General features: G+C 43.6%; 1 protein-coding gene across 4 annotated transcripts in view; it reads left to right on the forward strand.

Annotated features, from left to right (window-relative positions):
* LOC121292583 (transmembrane protein 87A-like) overlaps positions 1–1,050 on the forward strand; it is a 92,786-nt gene extending 91,736 nt beyond the window's left edge. For all 4 annotated transcript variants that reach the window (XM_041214736.1, XM_041214737.1, XM_041214738.1 and 1 more), the window contains one exon: positions 251–1,050. In XM_041214736.1, coding sequence (XP_041070670.1) covers positions 251–292 — 42 coding nt within the window. In that variant the 3' untranslated portion in view covers positions 293–1,050. The remainder of the gene's footprint in view (positions 1–250) is intronic.
* The last annotated feature ends 20,161 nt before the right edge of the window (positions 1,051–21,211 follow it).

Raw genomic sequence — 21,211 nt, forward strand, 5'->3', positions numbered from 1 at the left:
GCTTCACCAGATAATGCTGGAGATGAGAACAGTAGTAATGGGAAGAAACTCAAAGCTTTCTCCATGGCAATGCCAACCCAGTCAGCATCCTTTTCTTTTGTGGCATAAATTGTTGTGATCATTTGAAAGTTGGAATTCTTGTGTTTGTCCTGATGGTGCAAGACGAATAGCTTTGGCAACTATCTCCTCAGCAATATTTAATTTCTGTTCAACCGAGCGACTGTTTGCTAATAATTTCCTTGTTTTGCAGGAAATTATGACAACAAAATTTGAGATTTCAAAAATGGAGTGAAAATGAAATCATTGGAAAGCATTGCTCTTGTTTTTGAAGTAACAACTGTCCAGGAGAAGGTGACTTCAGTCTGCACAAGGCACCAAAACTGTATTGTCTCTCATGGCTTCACTGGGGTTGGGTGGACAGAGGAGTGTTTTATACTTTGCTAAATTACAATTCTGTTTTTTTTTAAATGAATAAGTTATTTTGCTAGTGCTTGCCATAGATGTCTTGTTTGGGTAAAACTATACTCTTTGTTCCTGTAAAATAAATGGCTGGTCTGCTGCTATTCCTAAGCAAAGTTACACGGAGGACAGGCCGCAAGTTAACACAACGCTGCTGGTGTTCATTCTTCCTTTCCAACCCACCTTGCCAAATGAAGTGAAAAGCAAGGTTGCCTTTGTATTCTAACACCAAGTTTTTCACTGCCTGAAACAAGGGTGCAGTAAACTGGTGGCGTTATTTAGCCACTGGCTCACTGCAACCCCAAAGAATCGGTTCCTCTATCCCCGATATACTACAGTTACTTAGTTTCTCCCCAAGTTTATTTGTGTGCAATTCCAGGGAAAGGGTTGTTTTGTAGATTCTAGCCTGTACAGCTGGACTTGAGTTACTGACTGCCAGCAGTGCTGGCACCTGAAGTGGCCATTTGGCTAGAATTGGCAGGAAAATGGAGCCTTGTAAACCTGATGTTGGAGTTTAGTAAAACTATCAGGGCAGCCTTATTGTGACGAAATTGTTTTCAAATCAAATAAAATTATATGGGTGAAATCATACATCTGTTGTTATGTCATAATTTTAGACTGTTTACTTAATTAAAATGAAAAACCCTCTTGTACTTTCACTCATTTATTAGTCCTTTCTGCTGAATTAAGAGAATAATCTCTTGAAGTGATTTTTTTATGTTATAGTTTTTCTAAATGTATGTATTTTCAACTTTTCATTTAGTCAGGGGAAGTGTATGATATGATGGAAGACTGCTCCTCACTGACAAAATAATCAACAGAGATGGATATGAAAGCAAGGGTAGAAGTAATATGTTTAGTTGTCAAGAGGTTTTCCTTTATATAAAGGCATCTCTTGTCCATGAACTAAGAGAACATTTTGTTTTGGTTCAACTGATCTCAACTCTCAGTATTCAGTCCATAGGACCTCATTGCATCAGCTTCCCTTCTCTAAACTCTTCATCCAGAAGCTTAGTTTTCAATCTTTGTGATTATTAACATACCAGGTTATCACATTTAATTATTTAACTTCTTTCCTATTCATCTCAAAAGTCTAATTTTTTCCTCCCTTTTTTTCCATCCCTTCAGGCCTGGCTCCTCAGTCTGATTAAGTTACAAGTCCACAGCACATTCATGAGAGACTAGATGGAAAATAGCAGCAGATCTTCCAACCTCAAGTTTCATGGCCAAGGTCAAACCTGTTCTTAACCACCATCAAGATTCACTAGATAGTGTCAAATAGTGGAGTTCCTGGGAGATTTTCTTTCCCTCTTTGTCATTCAATGGAACCAGAAACACCCATCCACCCTGCTGGCTGAAATCAGCTACTTCAGCTCAGATCAGGCACTCTCTCTAGTCCATGTGTCTCAGCTATGAACATTTAGTTATCTTAAACATTTAGTATAATAGGAGCTCAATTTCTGCTTGTCATTGGCACATTAGTCCTCTCTATCCACAGCATCATGTAATCTATAATCTTCTGTAAGAACTGAAAGGAAATTTTGGAGTATTGGTCCAACATCTGACCTGCTCTGATTTCTTGCACTTATTTTGTATTTGTTTTACTCCTCTTTTGTGCCTAATGAAAAGGATGTCATTGGCAAGTCTAATTTGATTCTTTGCAATATTGTTGGAACTTTCCATCTTCTCACTGAGCTGAACCTCTTCCAACTGCAAGCCACACATTTCTTAGCTGCCAAATGCTCTTGCCATTATCTGTTCCAACATTTTCAGATGGTCTCTTATTTAACCCCTGCTTTAAACTCCTAAGATTATAACCTCCATCTGTCATTTTCCTATAATCAACTGCAGGTTAAAACTGTCATCTTCCAGTCATGGATGGCATCACAAACATATCTTGGTATTCTAACATGTACTCATTTAGACTTTTTATGTGAATTTGTGTGCCTGTCAAGGGATACCTGTGTTCTATTTTAGTACCCACTATCGGAATCAAGGTCTAACATAAGCAGATGCAGAGCAAAACTCCTGCTAGTCTGCCCCAATAATTTGCCTAAACCCCAATTGCAGGTGAACACGAGCATTGCATCAGGGTGGCATTTTTCTGTTTCCTGTATCAGCCAATCTGTTAGCTCTGAGAGATTCAAATCAGTGACAAATCAGAGGTGTTTTTTTTGCTGTGGATCCATACCCGCTGAGAACTGGTTTGCAATTCCCAGACTTCTTTTTGGTGGATTAGTACATTCAAGAGACCTTCAGCTTGATCAACTTGGAGTTCCAGATGATACAAACAGCTTTGCTGTATGTGGTTTGTGAAGTCAGCTAAATGCTTCAGTGAGATTGTCATTAAATATATATAAGCAGCAGTATTTGTGCGATATTAAATAGAATGAATCCCAAAGATAGTTGGAACAGATAAGAATGGCAAGAGCATTTGGCAGCCAACAAAGTGTGTGTGGCTTGCAGTTACAGGAGGTGCAGAGGATGGAAAGTTCCAAGAAGTCCCCAGACTTTACATGCATGCCCTTTCGCACATAGGTAACTATTACACCAGAGACCAGTATTCTGGAATTATTTACTTTCTTGCGCTGTTCCTGCACAGTTCAAAATCACAGGCTTATTTCTCCAAAGTAGACATTTCATTCCCTTGTATTCTGTCAATCACTTCAATCGCCCTGCCCAAGCATCCTTTCCTGTCTTGGTCTTTGAGGCAGCGAAAGTTGGTTGTGCTAGGTACAGCAACACCATGTTAAAGATCCCTTAACCTTTTTTCCCCTTACTTATCTGAAGCATCTTGGGTGTTTCTCTCTTAAACATGCTATATAAATGCAAGAGATGAGGTTGGTGAGAATACCTATTATAACCCACCAGTAGCATCTCTCATTTTTGTTAGGTGGGAAACATTTGACATATGCAATCTTGCACAAAGCAAATACCTTTTGTTGCTATAACATAAAGGGTGATATCAGTGTTCAAGCTGTGAATTAGTCTGTGAAGTTATAAACAAAACGTCTGCAGGCATTTTCAATTCCGGACCTGCAGTGAGTTAATGCCACAATGAGCAACAGGAAAGTATCAGATAGGGTCCCTGTAACTGATTGTTGTCTGATAACTCCTGGGTAAGTGTAGAATTGGTGGGGGGGGGGGGGGGGGGTTGGAATCTGGTTTGGGGCCAATAACTTTTTGTTTAAAGTAATAAAACTTGAATTTCAAGATGCTTCTAAGTGAATAGAGCCACAAGATTCCACAGATTTTGAACAAATAAAAATAAAATTTCCTATACAAGTTCAGGAAAATAAAACAATTTGCAATATCTATCTTATAATCCTACATTCAGGGCATGTGTGAGATACATATGCATTAACAGGCAAACTGTGATCGGACACACCATACTACCCAATTCCATGGATTTCTCAATGACCCATCCAGACATTTATCACATTGCAAGCTCACTAATCTCATTGTGACTTTGTCTTTCCCACAAGGGTTTCCAATCTCTGCTTTTGGAGATCCCACCTTGGAATTCTCTCAAAGTCATTCCCACTCGGACATCTTCAACAATGATCCACATCACAGGGTTTCAATCTCACCTTTTGAGATTCTTTTCCCCTGGATCTCTAAGTATGCTCAAACTTCACCTCCACGCACAATCTCAGATCTTTGGCCATGCCAACCAGAACACCACTGCTCCAAAGGGGTACTTTTGCCCCAACATAGAGATGCCTGCAATGCAGAGTCACCAATCTTAGGCTGCCGACTCAGATTTTACGAGCTCCTCGTATCCACTTCAGTCAAAGTCTGGAGCTATTTCCTGAATTCAGAGTCTTATTACTCTACTTTTTTTATAACTTCACTTTACGGGACCTATTCCTGATCCCTTTATCCCTTGCTTGGGACTTCTTTTTGGGACTTATTGTTGCCCTCTTGTGTCCTGCTTTCTGGGACACCTGCAAGATCCTGGCGCCCCATATCAGGTCACCTGACCTGCCTTTTCGTGCCACTTTCCCCTTTCTTCTCTACACAGGTGCACAGCACCAGTTCTCAGCCTAAAAAATGCAAAACAACCAAACTCCACACGTGCAGCCATGTGCATGTGCAAGAGGTCCGAGGTTCGTCAGGCACTGGAGTACCTGACCTATGAACTAAAGAAGGTTAAGTATATTTAAGTTTCATCACAATATCAGGGGTCAGATTTCCATGTCTCCATCCAATTCTGGGGTTCCCACCCCCATTCCCATCATGTGGAATTTTAGGGCCGCAGGATAAGGATGCAGGTAATGACCCCACATGCAGCAATCCTGCCCTAGCCTACTCCATGCAGGCATGGGCCTTTAGACCCCTGCCCCCACCACAACTATCTCCATGGAGCCAGGCCAGTTTTTGGTGGAGACGTGCTTCACAGCGCCTCAAAAATTGTGAACCATGGGAGATGCCTAGTCTGGAGTAGTGAACCTTTTGACAGGTAAGTTAAAAAGGCGTTAACAGCTTCACGTGTAAGGTAATGGTGTATGAAAAGTTTGTAAGTTTTTAATACAGTAATTAATGATGGTGTTTTGTTCAGATAAGGTAAGTAACAATTAAATAGACCAGCAATGTGAAAGTATTGAGCTTCAGATTTTAATGTCAATTTCCCCCTGTAATTTAATATTTTCTTTGGCAATATAGTCATCTGTTCAGCCTTTTAACGCAGTGCAATAGATGGCCATCAGTGGCACTACTCCAAAGGTTTTAATGTACTCAGCTCTAAAAGCTTTGTTGACACAGCTATGCAGTGGAATCTCTCTATGAATGCCCGGCTGAACTCCAAAGCCCAGGAATGGACTTGGTCGGGGAGGAGTTGTTGATGCAGCTGCCAAGGGGGAACTGTGAGCTTTGTTTTAATAGTTTTATGAGCAGTTAGTATGATTGAGGATTTTAAGATGCTATTTATTTTGAAAGTCTTGTGAGCATGATTATATGGCTTGAGTTCTATCCATGGTGGATACTGGGGAGGGGATATGGAGTGGTCATGGGGAAATATTAGAAGACATGAGGGTGATGGCTAGGGTGCCTAACACTCATTTACAGAACTAGGCCAGTAACCTACTGAACAGAGTTGGGCCTTGTAACTTGCCCACCTCAGAGAAAATTATCCTTAGTGTTACAACATGCAGTCATGATATGACTGATTTTTAGAAAACTTTTTAAGGTTACATTTTTAAACCTTGGACTGAATTTAAGGACTGTTTTCAAAATGGACTCTGAGGACCACTTGACATTCTCCTTGTGGATTCGGACTGGAACCCTTTCAGCCAGCCAAACAGGAGACATTCTCAGACATAAATAAAAAAGGACATTTGATCTTCAGTGAGTTTTCCAAAAGAGTAAATACAAATTCATTAATTTGATAGCTTTACTTCAAATGCAAAGGCATCAACTGATAAGGGCTTTAAAGTGTGAGAAAACCTTGGCCATTTTGATCATTGCAGGGGTCTGGAGACTTCAAATTGCAAAATGGGATTACCGCTTACCTTATTTGGAACATAATTTGGCTTTTTGATACAGCAGCCATCTTGGCTTGCTGCAAAAAGCATAGAAAAGACAAGACACTCGTTATATAATAAACCACAAATTCAGTATGGTTACAGCACAGATGGAGGCCATTTGACCTGTCACATCCACTTACTTCCATTCCTGCCTTGGGCCTAATGTAGGTGGTGGCAGCCCCGACTCGAGCCCGGTCCCTCCACCCAACAATGAAAATAGCATGGGTGGACACTGCTGGTAGGAAAAAGGATCGCAACGTAGGTAAGTAGCCTGACTCGAGATTCCCCCTTGAGAATGAAGATCTAAGCTCAGATAAAGATGGGACTGAGATACTCCCCACAATCAAATATTTTGATAACACACTTGGCTCACACGCCAAGAATGGACACTAAAGTGAGGTACTTCAAGGTGACCAGTGTCTATGGAACCTATATGGAGCAAGGAATTGATAACTTCGGTAGGGAGAGAAAACTGGGTAATTGTGTTTCTATGTCTACTTTTTTTAAAAAAACTCACCAGTCTCTCTCTCAGGGCTGGTAAGCTATACATAAATTCAGTTTATTTGAAGATACATTTCAAGATGGCTTGGCAGACAGATCTATTTTGGGGATTCAATATTATTTTCAAGGACAGTACTGCTGCAATTCCTATGCAAGCTACAAGTTGCTGGTCACATTCTGCTTTACATCCTGGTTACTTGCTGATTTGCATATTCTCTTAAACTGATATCACAATACGCTCTCTTTCCAAAATTACATGCATGGTTTTCAGCAAACTTATGGATGGGCTTAAGGCCACCACTTTTGGTCCTGAAAAGTGCCCATTCTATCTCAGATTGCCCTGAAAGGGTAAGGTGTCTCAAAAATTTGAGCAACAGATGAAGCTATTTGTTGCATGCTGCTAATAAGTAGCAACAACATGAGTAGTATTCTCCATTAACAGGATGCTGCTGTCAAGCCAAAACTATGTTCTGCCTATTACACTGAAAGGATTTTACGATTTTAGTTAGAAGTGTCTTTTAGTAAAAAAAATAAAATATAAGCAGAATTGGAGAGTAGCAGATGTGCTTTAGACAGGATAAGGAATGAGACAAAAAAGCTAGTAGAACAAAGGACAAGGCCAGGGAGTGGGTGTTGAAATCTAGGAGGCCCAGGCTCCTGCACAATCAGCAAAATATGGTGATCTTGGAAGGATGAGAACAATGCTTTATGTATGTACACACAGGAAGCAAGTAAGTGAGACTGGAGAAGAATGTGATTGTAAGTGGACAAGATTAGACTATGTGTACATGACTAAAGGTGTATATAAGGAGTGAACACTTGCAAACTTTTAGAGTATGATCTTGGACTGCCCAAGGCTGTGTCTACCTGCGTATGCTTGAATAATAAATGATCAAAACCTGTACCTGAGTCTCCTGGTGGTTTGGTGAGGCGAGCTACAACAATTAGTGCTGCGAGCAGGGTACTTGCAGGTCATCGGAGCAGCACTGCAAACGGGTGCGTACATTTATTTACCACCCATAGTTAGAGCAGTAAGCCTATCCAAGTAAAGGTCTGGCCAAGTATCCAAAGAATCTGAAGGAGACCTCAGAACAGGAGGAAGAGGAGGTGGAACCACGCTGGTAGGTTAAAAGCTGAAGCTGCACACATAGAAACATAGAAAATAGGAGCAGGAGTAGGCCATTTGGCCCTTTGAGCCTGCTCCTGCTTTCTCCCCATATCCGTTGATCCCTTTCGCCCCAAGAGCTATATCTAACTCCTCAAAAACATACAATGTTTTGGCCTCAACTACTTTCTGTGGTAGCAAATTCCACTCACTGGCTCACCACTCTCTGGATGAAGAAATTTCTCCTCGTCTCAATCCTAAATGGTCTAACCTACATCCTCAGACTGTGACCCCTGGTTCTGAACTCCCCCACCATCAGGAACATCCTTCCTGCATCTACCCTGTTAGAATTATGTAGGTTTCTGAGATCCCCACTCATTCTTCTGAACTGCAGCAAATATAATCCTAACGACTCAATCTCTCCTCATATGTCAGTCCTGCCATCCCAGGAATCAGTCTGAAAATAGGTCAGACCCCTCAGAAGGAATAAGCTGAAGCCACACAGGGTGAAAAAGACCACACAGGGCAGGCGAAAAAAAAGTTTCGGGAGAAGAGGAGAAGATGAAGGGCACCGTGGACCTTGACTGGGGACCGAAAGGCTCCATTACCGGGTTCATAGCAGAACATCTTAAACTAATAAAGAAATGCAGAAGGGTGGGATCCGAAAGGTCCCCCACTGAATTTTTCGTAAATAACTTAAAAATGATTGATCTAAGTCACAAGACCAATTTGTTCTGAAGAGAGAGAGAGGTGGGAGGGGTACCCCTAAGGGGGCTGATAAGCAGTGACAGGCAGGAACAGAGAAATTGTGAGCTTCAGTCGTTTCAGCCTGTAGTTGGAGCCTCGAAGATCCCTTTACTCCCCCCACTGCTACTTGAAGTTCCGTTTAGAGTATGAAAGTTTTAAGTTGTTAAGATAAATGTTATAAGAATGAAAATGCATACCTTTATATATGTGTGTGTTTGTGTGCAAGGAAAAATTTGTATGTGAGCTTTAAGGTGTTTTCTTCCCTAAATTGTCATGTGTGTGTGTGGAGTTCAGCACTTTAAAGTCAAAAGCCTCATATTAGATTAAAGGAAAAGTATACTCAAACATTTCAATGTTTTGAGTATAAGATTCGAGTTGAGATTGCTGACAAAAAAAAAATCGCAATTTGAAGGTATTGTAAGATAAAACAGTTTTTTCCTTTGAGGTGAACCAGCCTTTGCACCACCCCTTGCACCACCCCCTTGCAGACTAGCAGGGAGTAATTCTTTCCATCAGCTTCCCAAACTAATTGGGATTGATGAATTCACTTTAGTTCATACGGGTTGGTATCCTAAAAATTGAGGAAAAAAATACCTGAAATTCAAAAGGATTCTAGGAAAACCAAAAGACATAAACACATGGTCTAGGTGGTTACTATGGATAAAAAGGGGTTTATTTCGAAGATGAATTAAATATGAAAGGAAATCTGCAACCCAAAAGCACGGTTATTTGAATTTGGGACAGTCTTGAGATGTGAAAAGTGGTGTATTTAGCAAATTACTTTTGAATAACTAGGATGATATCCAAGATAAATAATATGTCGATAAACTTGTGGGACTTTTAATCTGGATACAAATTTATACACCTGAGAAAGAGGTAGTTTTAATTTTGACTGTTCTTGCAAAGTTTAAAAATTTGAGGTTTGGTTCCCAATGAAGTTATCAAAAGGGAATTTTTACTTGACAACAATTGACACTAATGCAAATGCTGCAAGCTTTTTGTATTTAAGCCTGTTCCCAAAATATAAAGTTCGGCAGAAATCTAATTTTTGGCAGAGTTAATGAATCTGGGATAATTTTAAAATGTAAAAAAGGTCAGACACAATCTAGTGGGTTACTTTTGAGAAAATAAAATGTTATTTGAGGAGAGCAATAAGGAAGCAAAACGTGTTAATGCCTGGAATCAAATGGAAATGTTTGACTTCTGATTTAAAAATGATATGAAAGTACTTTATTGGACCATAAGGTCTCTCCAGACAACCTGTACGGGATAAGATGGTAGCTATTGCATGTGTAAAATGGTATGAGAAACTGATTAAAGGTAGGAGATAGTTAGGGAAAGAGGACATAATATACAAACTTTTAAGAGAACTGAATTTGATTATCTGGGCTATCACCAGAGATGTTGGAACTGCATAGGGGGAGACAAGCAAAGATCAAGAGACAGAGATCCCTATTGACATGGAATCGTTAATATGGCCTAAAGAGTAAGGAAACATTTCAAACAATCAAGGCCTTAGAGAACTGACTTTGAGAATCTTAGGATGATCATGGTCAGAGGGAGTAAAAATTACGTAAAGGTAAACGTATAAGGAATCTGTAGTTGAGGCAATTGAAGGGTAAGGAGAAATAATACTTAACAATTTACCACAGATGGATACAGGTAAAGGGAAAGCTTGAAAAGGCTAATAAGATGTATTACTGACCAAATTAATATGCCTGCTACAAAAAGTAAGACCACAGGATTAACACCATAATGACAGGCAGAGTTAAGTGGCTCCCAGAGAGAACCGCCACTGGAAATAAAGATACTGAGCCATTGAAAGATAGGTGTATTGTAGAGTTGTGTAGACAGCTTAAGGAATTGAGGTCCAAGGTGAGACGGTAGCAGGAGATAGCGAACTAAGAAAGAAGTGAAGGGGAGCGGCACCCCCAGGACATGCCAGAAGTGAGTGATAAGGTAATAGTGAAGGTAATGCCCGAGAAACCAGGTTTTGCACCCAAGTGGATAGGAATTTGCGAGATAATTAGCGATGATTAATGACACTTGCGCCTATGTGGATATGAAAGGGAAAGGGCATTGGCAGCACTGGTCACAATTGAAGCATGTTACTAACATCTTATTTTACAGAACTAATTGCAACCAACCAGTGATGACTGGGAGGTCTTGTACTTGAATCCGCAGGAATGATGCTACAACAACAGTGCTAACTGACTTAACAAGTGGAGGCAAAACACCACGGCCGCAGTTAACTGATCCCCTTTGTCCAGCATTGAGCCCTGGACCAGAGAATGGACTAGTGCTGATAAAAGCGGGCAAAACTCTATGATAATGTACACCATGAGCTGGTACACGTCATCCTAAACATCTCCAATATTGGCTTGCCTGAATGGTGCTCGGGACAGACCCAAGCACTGTATGCAGTTCTGGTAAAACAAGTGACAACTCAGCAGCTTTGTCTAACAATGGAGGGCAGCCCATGGCTGCACCACCTGTTCAAAGAAAAAGTTGACTGAAACATAGTCTAGTTAATGAAGTTGCCACAGCATTTAACACAGGGACCTCAGTAGTAAATTCAATTGATTTGGCAACAGTGGACCTAAAGGTCCAGACCTCAACTTAAGAAAATTCTGGAGAGGGGACAAGGGATCCAGCACAAGCAACTCAGTACAGACCAAGACCTGACACGGATAATTCAGAGCTTGGCCACTGAACTAGAGAGCCATACTTGGACCATTAACAAATTGATTAATGTAGAGAGAAATCTCTCATGATGATGCAGTTAGGAATAATATCTGCAGCACCTATGGATCATGGATGCTCAAGCAGATACGGGAAAACTTGAGACAAATTCATGAGGGTGAGGTACCCCTGTGGATAACAAATATGTGCTTGTTTAACCTGTCATAACATGAGAATCATGATTTAACCGGTTGCCAGCTTAGGGGTCTAGCGCATGTATATAGAACTGATACTGTGTATTGTGAATAATATGTTAATTGGCATTATTTTGGCAATCCCAGTTATACCAGAATCAACACCCACTAGACATTATATAGAATAGAAAATATTGGGGTAATTAGGGGGTATTACGTAAGGTATCATAATATACCACCATATGCAGTAGAGATAGAGAGTAATATAGTAAGCACCACTTTAGAGAGAAGTAGTGTAGGGGTCTCTTCGGTAGTGTGTCCACATCCGATATATGAGCCAGAAGAAGCTAAGTTTGGGTTTAATGCAACAGCCAATTATACAATGGAAGCTATATGAGGTATGTTGGAACCAACTCACATTGCATACCTGGGTACAGGGAGATATTGCATTACCATGTCACAATGAGAGTACCAATATGGGAACAATAAATCCTGTCCTATAACCAGCCCTGTGGTGTGTCTACACCCACAGGTACCAGCTAAGGTGGCAAAGGTAGAACTGAGGAAATCTAGGAGAGAAACAGTTAATGTGCAGGCAGAGGCAGGCATAAGAGAAAACCTGACACATTATTTGAGCCACTTCTCTTATGCAATCCCACTATCACCTAAACACCTTACAGATATCCGTGATGAGATCTAGCGGATGCATAGAACATATGCACTGTAGCAACAGGTTAAAACATTGATGATATGATGGTGGGAGGACTTTGAAATTGGGGATTGAATGTACAGATACACCCATGGATTAGGATCATCTCCCATGTTTTGGTTATCACCCAGTTGGTATTGGTTCTACACTTAACTTACTTGGTTTACTGCACCAGAAGGTCACACAAGAGAGGGCAAAGAGTATGGGATTTCAGGTATGCGGGGGCTAAACAAAACAGGCAAATGCCCATATTGCAGGGTAAACCTGTACAGATGGTATAACTCAAAAACCTTATAACCCTAAGCTCAATACTTGGCCAGTATCAATGGGCAGCGGAGCATAAGGAAAAGGGAAATATCACTGAGTTGGCTACCTTGGGCTAGGCAAAGGGCCAAAAGGGGGGACTGAAAGAATTAAACAATTTTAATTGGAATTGTCTTTTAGTAAAAGTAAAATATAAGCAGAACTGGAAAGTAGCAGATGTGCTTTAGATAAGATAAGGAATGAGACAAAAAAGCTAGTAGAACAAAGGACAAGGCCAGGGAGTGGGTGTCGAAATCAAGGAGGCCCAGTAAGATATAGTGATCTTGCAAAGATGAGAACAATGCTTGATATATGTACACACAGGAAGCAAGTTGACAAGATTAGAATATGTGTACATGACCAAAGGAGTGAACACTTGTAACTTTTTAGAGTACGGTCTTGGACTGCTCAAGGCTGTCTCTCCCTGCGCATGCTTGAATAATAAATGATTGAAACCTGTACCTGAGTCTGCTGGTAGCATAAATGAGTAAAGTGGTATATGAATTTCAATGTTAGTGTGATACCAGATATTAAAGCTGTATGTCCCAATGACTGGTGGAACTTATCAAATGGCATGTCATTTCAGTTTTTCACAACAGGCAAAGTAGTGACCATACCTAGCCAGTTCGTGCTTGCAAAACTCAAAACATAGGGTCCGACATTAGATGTAATTCTGCAATTGGACATTTGCTGAACAACCCTAAGTGCTATAAGAATAACACTGAAAACCAATTTAAGATTGTCAGTTGGGCTCACAGTGTGGCTCACTTATGCATGCTAAAAGCCATATATATTCACATGAAGGGCCCTGTCCTTTACAGACAAAAGGAACATGTCCACAAATTGCACCTTTTTGAATGAAAAAGCTTGTAAACAGTCATTCCCTGGTTCATTCCCTAGGGCAACGCCTTGACCAGAGTCGACGTGTCAAGTTTGAATTTGAACAAAGCTGGGGAGTTAACTGTTCCATGCTGAATTCTCCATGGCAAAGCCTCCATCAATCAGAGTACACTTGCCAACCATTCAGCACTGTCTTCTCATGCAATATAAATTGTTGTTCCCCTTTACTGTTGTTAATTACTAGTGAGTTGTCCTCATGAGTGCAAGGTGAAAAGCTTTGATCGCATGTCTCTTTAGCATAACTGAATATTGCACTTGGATGCACTTCCAGTATCCTTCAACTGTCTGATGATTGGAAACTTGGAAAAATAATCAGTAACCAGAAGAAAGTTGTTGCCACAGATAGCGAATAAATCTCTGGCAATTTTAGACCAAGGCTAAGATGGAATGAGGGTGTAGAGGTTCTTTTTATTGCAGTGGTTGGTGACTTTGGCATGCTCCACACATCCCTACTACTTTTTCAATATAATTGTTGATCCCTGGCCAACACACAGTTCCTTGCCAGGTGCCATGTTCGCTCTATCCCCATATGCACCTGATGTAATTGTGATTATGTCCTGGTGACAAGCTTCAGGTATAAGCATCTGTTTTCCTTTGAAAATCACGCCTTTTGAAATACCTGGTTCATCTCAGTAAGGCCAAAAACATCTGATGGTGTCTGGCAATTCTGTAACATATCAAGCCACCTTTCTACAATAACTCTCCATAATACCTGAAGCTGTGGATCATTTGTTGGTTCTTCCTAAAGTTGGTTGCATTTGTGATGATCAAAACTTATCAGATTGACATTGAGTACATCTTTTACTTCAGTGTCTATGTTGCCTACTTGTAGGTCTAACAAAACATCCAGAGTCTTTTTTGAGTATGTCTGAACCAACCATTTTGCTACCCAGTTTGTAACAGATGTCAAAGTTGTATCCCTGTATTTTTATCAGAAGTCATATAGTCTGGGTGGTGCACTCATCAGTGGCTTGCACTAAATCATTTCCAATGATTTGTAGTCAGTTTCCAAATAGGTACATGCGGAATCTTGTGATACTGAATACCAGAGCGAGTGTCTCATGCTCTATGTTTGAATAATTGGATTGTGCTTGCAATAGACTTGGAGCCAAATGCAATTAGTTTGCCATCCTGCATGATGCACACTCCAAACCCTTTTTGAGATGTATTGGCCTCTAAGACCGTCTCTTTTCTTGGGTCACAGTATTGCAGAACACGTGTCACTTCTGACAATGCCTGTTTAAGTGTCTTGAAGACGTGTTGATGGTCCTCCCGCCATACATAGGAAACAGCTTTCTTTAAGTGCTCCCCAAGTGATGATGTTTTGGATATGTATTGCACTCAGAAGTTAAAAAATCCAAGGCATCTCTGCAAGTCCTCTTTGTCCTGGGAAGTAGGCATCTTTGAGTTTGCCTGACTAATGCCAGAACTTGAATTAATAGAGCCGAAAAAGTTAATTTGGCCTATATTCACCTGGGATTTCTTGCTGTTCAAGATGAGTCCTTCACAACGAGCTGCTGCCATCAGTGGGTGTAGATTATGGTCATGTTCTTCTTTGATTTTGCCCATCACCGCAATATCATCCGCAATGCCTATGCATCCAGCGATATTTTCTGTAATTCTGTCCATACGCTCCTGGAACAGATCCTGACTTATTGATAAACCAAAAGGCAATCTCTGGAAGCAATATCTTCTGAATGGTGTCCTGAATGCAGTGATTTCTTCAGATCCCTTTGCCAAATGAACCGACTGACATCTGTGTTTGGTATTCAACATGAGAGGAAAACTTTGCCCCTGTGAACTTGAGATTCAATTCCTCTAATGTTAGAATCCTGTGTGGACATCTCTTTAGAGCAAGATTTAGATGTCTTGGGTCCAAGCATACCTGGATTGTGCCATCTTTTTTAAGCACGCATGATGCACCAGCTGATGCGCTTGATGGATGATGCTGTTATGTTCCATTTCGTCCAACTTGTTCTTAAATTTCTCCCATATGTCTATACTGCATCACCAATCCAGCTATTCCACAAATCAGGTACTCACTGTTCTGCAAAGCACAGCCTTTAGAGCCACCTTTGCTTCCCTGGGTTTCGATGTATCTGCAGCCTCTGTATTCTACCAAATCCTGTCTGTGGCTCCTCCAGTGGTCTTCAAATTTACACTTCTGTCATCATGTTGCGGTTCTATGTCTACTTCACACAGACTCACCAAAATCACACAGATGACTGGTAAATTATACGTAGGTTCAGTTTATTTGAAGATACGTTACACGATATTTTAGCAAACATATCTACTTTGGGGATTCAGCAACCATTACTCACAAAGACAACATAGCTGCAATTCCTACACACACTGCTCGGTACTACATGCTGCTTTAGATCCTGGTTTATATGCTCATCCACGTATTCCCTTATCACAACAATCATCAAGTTGTATTCTCTGAATATTCCAGCAGTGTTGGTGTCTTCTCTATTTGAATGCATCATCACTAACGGCTCATTTTCATGTGTTTTTCAATCAGCTAGTTGATCCATTTTTAATCATGTGAAGTATTTCATTATTACTGAAATAATGTTATTCATAGATTATCACAGAATTGGACATAAGGATTATGTGATTAAATATATATAATTCACTCCCACTGAGTTTGTTCACTATACATTCTTCAGTTGAGTGAGAAAGAGAAAGGGAATTCTAGTTGTAGACACCTGTAAACTTGGGGTGGAATTTTCCCAGAATTGCACTGTGGTAGTGGGCGGGCAAAATGGAGTCCTACCTGCCAACGAAAATTTATTTATTCACTCCCGCGAAACACACCATTTCCATGGGAAGAGGGCTCTGATTCGCCCTGTTGCATCACACTGGCCGCCATCTTTAAAAGGCAGCCACCAGCAAAGCACTCATCGCCACCAGCTCACCACTACTGCCCGGGAGACATGGCCAGCAAAGGAAAAAAGACTGCAGCCCCCCACTTCAACGATGGGTCCCTCAAGTGATTGCTGGATGCCGTGGAGGCCCGCCAGGATGTGCTCTCCCCCTGTTCTGGCTGCAGGATGGGTAGCAAAGTCATCAACCTGGCTTGGGAGGCAGTGGCAGCGGTGGTCAGCACCAATGCCTTGCAGGGGAGCACAACTACCCAGTGCCGCAAAAGGATGAATGATCTCCTCCATTCCACCAGGGTAAGTCACTCTCTTCATCGCTCCCAACTCTCACTCACAAATCCATCACACATCCACAAGGGCCCTCAGTCACTGACAGTGCAAGGGACTTCACCATTCACTCTTTCACACACACCATCATTTTCTTCTTGCTGTCTATGGGACCACACAACACCCACACAGGCCAGGCACACTTAGCATCTGGCCTGGCAGGTGTCCTGATACATTCTCCCTATCTCTATCCATGTAAGGCAAACTGGCTCACAACAGGAGGGAAAGGTTGCAGACAGGGGGAGGGATGCAGGAAATCAAAGTTCTGACAGAATTTGAAAACAGAGCCATCCAGCTGGCTGGATCCAGCTGTGCAACGTCCATCAGACAACCACGTCGTTAGTGATATGTCCTCTTTCACAGGCCACTGCCATGCACTAATTACCTCCCCTTGCTTTTGCAGGCACATCTGCCAAACAGTCAAGAGTCCATGACCCAGGGCCTCCAATCAAGCCCCAAAGAAACCTCTGAAGAGGAATCTGAAGGCACCCTCCCTGTCACAGCGCACAGCCACAGCCTCCACCAGTGTAGAGACACACACCTTGGTGGCACCTAGCTTTAGAGTAGCTCCAGGATCACAATCTGGTGAACACATCACACTGACTGATCCACAGCAGGCGGAGGCAGGGACTTCCCAGGTCCCCAGCATTCGGGGACTGCTGGAAGCCAGAAAGTTGCTGAGTCCCAGTCAGATGACGAGCCTCTGCACTCGGTCATGTCACAGTTGCTGGAGCTGCAAAGACAAGCAAGGGAACATCAGGAAGGGATGTCCGCTGCTCTCCTCAGATTGCAAGGCATGATGGAGGAATCCATCAGCCTTGAGGCTGAGGTGACAGGACCGTCATTGCAATGCACCGAGGTCAACATTGGCAGGATGGCGGTCGCCGTGGATATCTTGGTCAACTCCATCGCTGATGCCATAGTTGGCCTCCAACAGCGTGTACACGAAAGGGGTGCTAGGCAGCTCGATCTCACTCCAACTATCCCTTCCATTCACGGAGTCAGCCAGGGGCCCATGGGCACCCATAGGGAAGAGAATCAGCAGATGCACACTCCAGGGCCATCCACCCAGGTGACTTTGGGAGTGACCGGCCCAGTCAAATCCCCTCTTCCTGTGACTTCCGCAGCTCCAGCTTCACAGGCCAAGGAGGGTGGCACTGCTTTACAATAGAACCCCAAAAGCAGGCCGGGGCCCAACAAGTCTCAGCCCTCCAGAGGACACCCAACCAAAGTCATCACAGACAGGGTGTCACAAGGCTGCCTCCACCTCTGCTGTGGATGTCTGGGAAGCACCAAGACATAGTGGCAGGGTTAGGAAAGTTAGGTAAAAGCAGTTGCACAGCCTGTTCACTATTGTCAATAAACCCCCAAGAATGTCTCCCTGTCTGTGACTCCTTGTTCTAATGAGCATTGTTCTTGCCGCTCAGATATGAAACCTTACTGCACAAGATAAAAGGCGGGTGTCTCAGACCAGGGCCTCTTCCCTGTCCTCTGTGCAGCCTTCAGACCACAGTGATGGTCCAGCCTCACACTCCCTGAAAACAATACTGATGCTTGCACCTCGGCAGTGCTGGTGATTGCTGCCAGAATGTAGTGGGCAGGCGCCACAGAGTTCTCTCATACGCTGTATGCTCTCAGCACCTTTAAGGTGGGGCTGGCCCCCATCACACCAGCATCTGCGACCAGTGATGCTCTGCACCAGCTCCTGAAGGGCTGAAGTGCTGAAGGTGGATGCAGCATCAGTTGTGCCTGAAGTTTCACGGCTGCGTCTCTGAGATGGCCCTGATCATGGAGCGAAAGCTCGCTGCCCTCAGCCAGACAAGAGTCAGACGTTCTCAAAGACAATGTGAAGATCTTTGGAGTGTCCTCATTGCATGTTGTCATCATCCTCCTGCGATCGAGTGACTATGAGGGCCTCCACTGCATCTCCATGACAGGAGATTTCTCTGAGGGTATTGGCACTGCCAGAAACTAGATACTGTGAGTTGAGTATCTATGGGGACATCTCACTGCATGCCGTCATCATCCTCCACAAATCTGGCAGCTATGAGGGCCTCCCGAGCACGCCTGCCTCGTCTAGCCAATGCAAGAGCCTCATTCCCGTCATCGTCACCACCGATGACCCCCTCACCCTCATCTCCATCAGCATCCTCCTCATCAGAGGAGATGTGCAGCTCCTCCATCTCCTCCTTAGCCAGCTCTTCTCCCCGCTGCAGCGCCAGGTTGTAAAGGGCGCAGCAGACGACAATGATGCGTGATACCCTCTGCGGACTGTGTTGCAGGGCTCCACCAGAGCGGTCCAGGCACCAGAACCGCATCTTCAGCATCCCGATGGTCTGCTCCACTAAGTTGTGGGCAGCTGTATGAGCCTCATTATAGCATTGCTTTGCTGCAGTCTGAGGCTGCTGCACAGGTGCCATAGCCTCTAAGTAGCTCTTGTCCCCAAGGAGCCAACCCTGCTGCCTCTGCGGACCCTGGAAGACTGCAGGGATCTGCGAGCAACTCAGGATGTAGGCATCGTGCACACTCCCTGGAAACCATGCAGATACTTGCAGGATGTCTTTCTGGTGGTCACATACCAGCTGCACATTCAATGAGTGGAAGCCCTTGTGGTTGATGAAATCCACTGAGTGTAGCGATGAAGGCCTGAGCGCCACATGAGTCCAGTCAATCGCACCCTGCACCTGTGGGAATCCTGAGGTCAAGGCAAATTCAGTGGCCCTTGCACCCTGGCCGTCCTGGTCCTGGGCAAAATGCACAAAATTGTGTGCCATGGAGAAGATGGCATCCATGACCTCATGGATGCATTTGTGGGCAGCAGATTGTGAAATCCCACAGAGGTCACCTGTGGAGCCCTGAAAGAAGCCACTGACACAGAAATTGTGCGCCGCAGTCACTTTCACAGCCACTGGCAGTTGTCCCCTTGGCACAAAGTCCTGCAGTAAGTGGCAGATGTGAGCCACCAGGTCCCTAGACATGCGCAGTCATTGGCGACACTGGTTCTCGGTCATCTGCAGGAATGGCAGTGTCTATAGACCCTCGGCACCGACCAGTCACAGCTTGCTGTCACTCCTGGGCCGCGTGCGCGGGAGCCTCTGCTGCTCCTTCTCCATGAGATTGCTGCTCCTGCCTTTGCGCAGCCAGGAGCCTCAGTCACGCTCTCCTTAGTCTTCTACAGTCTCTGTAGACCATCAGGCATACAGCTGGGTCACCAGGATCCATGATCCTGACATGGTGTTCCTGCAACATGAAAGAAAGAGAGAGACATGGTTATGGCTGTACTTAGCACCTTTCCTGGCCGTGTGTGACTGCCCCTTAATGCTTTCCGGAGAGTGCTGGTCACCCCTCGAATGGCCAGAGTTGAATGCGCTGCATGGCTGCCCTGTCAACCTGCGCCATGAGACACTGGTCCGAACCAGGATGCGGAGATTGCAAGGGGCTGTGAGCGCCTCCAGCGGTGACTGCTATATGGCCAGCGTTGGGGAGGATATTGTACAATGTGTGCAGTCCTACTGCTCTGTGGTCCAATAAGATGATGGCAGACTCGAAGCTTGTGCTGGGGGTTGGACAGGTGGTGAGGTAAGATATGGAGCGCTTGGTGGCCCTTTGGTGCATGTGCGGGCAGGCTAGAAGCCCAACCCCAATCATATCACTGTGACTGCGCCTGATCTGTTCCATTGCAGAGACCTCGTCAGTTTATACAGGTGTCCCTAATGCGTGGCCACTTCCCTCGCTTACCCTGCCCCCCACCTCGAATGCCTGTGCGTGGGATGCAGCGCCAGGGTAGTACTTGGCCCCCCCACCCCACTGACAATAGTCGCCTCTGGGCCTGGCTAGCACTTGCCCCCAGACACCCCCCACCCCTCAGCAGTCATCTCCAGTTGCCCCCACCCCCAGTGCCCCTGAGGCCTATTAACAACAGGCAAGCTGTGAAGAATGCTGTTGTTCACTTACCTCAGTTTCCCCAAAGTGAAGGCTGCCAAGTGTACGTCACCTGTATGCCATTGTGAAACATGTTGGTGTGCTTTCCTGGCAAAGTGGACAGACGATACAGGGGGTTCCAAGAGCGTGGCAGGATGGTCTTTTAATTATATGCTATTACAATTAGCTCCCAGCCGACTGATGGCGGGAGATGCGACCCGCCATTGGCGGGCTGAGCAGATGGTCACGACCTGCCTTTACACTGTCGTGAAGCAGGTCACGCCGTATTTTCCACACATGCCACCTATCATGTCCACCACCAGGGGGCTCGGAAAATTCCACCCTTGGTGTCTGTTTTAAAGGAAGGTTAACTCACTCAAGCCGAGGGGGAAAGAATGCTGGTTGAGTCTAGAGATGTACCTTTTCCTTTTTAAAAATAGTCAGTGTGACTTGATTTGAAATATGGCTTAACCTCTGATATTTGCTTTGCTTATAATTGCTTATAATCAATTAAAACTAACAACACAGGTCCAATGGAAGAAATGGGCTCCTTATGTGCTATACTATTCAAAGATATTTATTGCCTCCACATCAAAAAGTGACGGGAAAAAAGTGGATTTATGTTTTTAATCTGTGGGTGTCTGATTTAAAGTCAATTAAATACTGGACTGCGGGTTAAAATCATTGAGATTTAAACCTTCTTTGCCCCACAACCAAAACTGAAACTGTGAAAGTCAGTAACAGCTATAAGACAGAAAAGAGTTAATCATTTTACACCATGAAGTCAACATATACACTCACCTATATATTAGTCAAACATTCAAACAGTAAGAGTCATACGGACTACAGCACAGAAAAAGGCCTTTCAGCTCATCGGGTCTGTGCCAGTCAAACAAGTACCTAACTATTCTAATCCCATTTTCCAGCACTAGGCCCATAGCCTTGTATGCCAAGGC

The sequence above is a fragment of the Carcharodon carcharias genome, chromosome 20, assembly GCF_017639515.1.
Source record: "Carcharodon carcharias isolate sCarCar2 chromosome 20, sCarCar2.pri, whole genome shotgun sequence".
In the NCBI taxonomy this organism is placed as follows: Eukaryota; Metazoa; Chordata; class Chondrichthyes; order Lamniformes; family Lamnidae; genus Carcharodon; species Carcharodon carcharias.